At 44.0% G+C, this 793-nt stretch overlaps 1 protein-coding gene across 1 annotated transcript in view; it reads left to right on the forward strand.

The window, feature by feature from the left end:
* The window catches only part of LOC107576581 (angiopoietin-related protein 2-like), a gene marked incomplete at its 3' end in the record, with an annotated part of 5,612 nt that overhangs the window by 4,456 nt on the left and 363 nt on the right, over positions 1–793 (forward strand). The window contains exon 2 of the mRNA XM_016262733.1: positions 301–792. Within this exon, the coding sequence (XP_016118219.1) occupies positions 325–792 (468 nt within the window). The remainder of the gene's footprint in view (positions 1–300; position 793) is intronic.

The following is a 793-nucleotide window of genomic DNA, read 5'->3' on the forward strand; positions in this document are numbered from 1 at the left end:
CAGCTTTGATCACAGAAATAAATTACATTTTAAAATATATTACAAAAGAAAGCAGTTATTTTAAATCATAATATTTTAAATCATTTTACTGTATTTTAGATCAAATAAAAGCATTCTTGGTGAGCATAAGAGACTTCCAAATACATAAATAAATAAATAATACTTCCATTATATATTTTATTTATTTATATAAATTAATAAAATATATTATAAAAATATTATAAATTGATATGACTTTTAATGGGGATACAAATAAATATTCCTACTGTGTACAAAACCTTTTATCTGTTCATGTTCCAGCACAAAGACACATCTCAGAGAGCCATGACCGTCCTCACTTTGAAGCGCTTTCTTCTGGCCCTGCTGACCATCACCCTGTCCAGACCCGACTCTGCTTCGCTTGGGTTCGCTGAGGAGTTTGAAAGCCGAGACGACGTACTCGAAAGTGAGTTCATGTACACCAGTCGTCCCAAACGCTCCGCCGACCCTCCCAGCGCCTCGGACCCTGACAAATGCTCCTACACCTTCATCGTGCCTCAGCGCAAAACCACGGGTGCCATCTGCGTGAACTCTAAAGAGCCGGAAGCCCTGCTGGAGAACCGCGTGAACAAGCAGGAGCTGGAACTGCTGAACGGAGAGCTGCACAAGCAGCGGCGGCAGATCGAGACGCTACAGCAGCTGGTGGAGGTGGATGGCGGCGTGGTCAACGAGGTCAAGCTGCTTCGCAAGGAGTCGCGCAACATGAACGCCCGGGTCACGCAGCTCTACATGCAGCTGCTGCACGAGATCATCC

This window comes from Sinocyclocheilus grahami, unplaced genomic scaffold (assembly GCF_001515645.1).
Source record: "Sinocyclocheilus grahami isolate Dianchi unplaced genomic scaffold, SAMN03320097.WGS_v1.1 scaffold3966.1, whole genome shotgun sequence".
Lineage (NCBI taxonomy): Eukaryota > Metazoa > Chordata > Actinopteri > Cypriniformes > Cyprinidae > Sinocyclocheilus > Sinocyclocheilus grahami.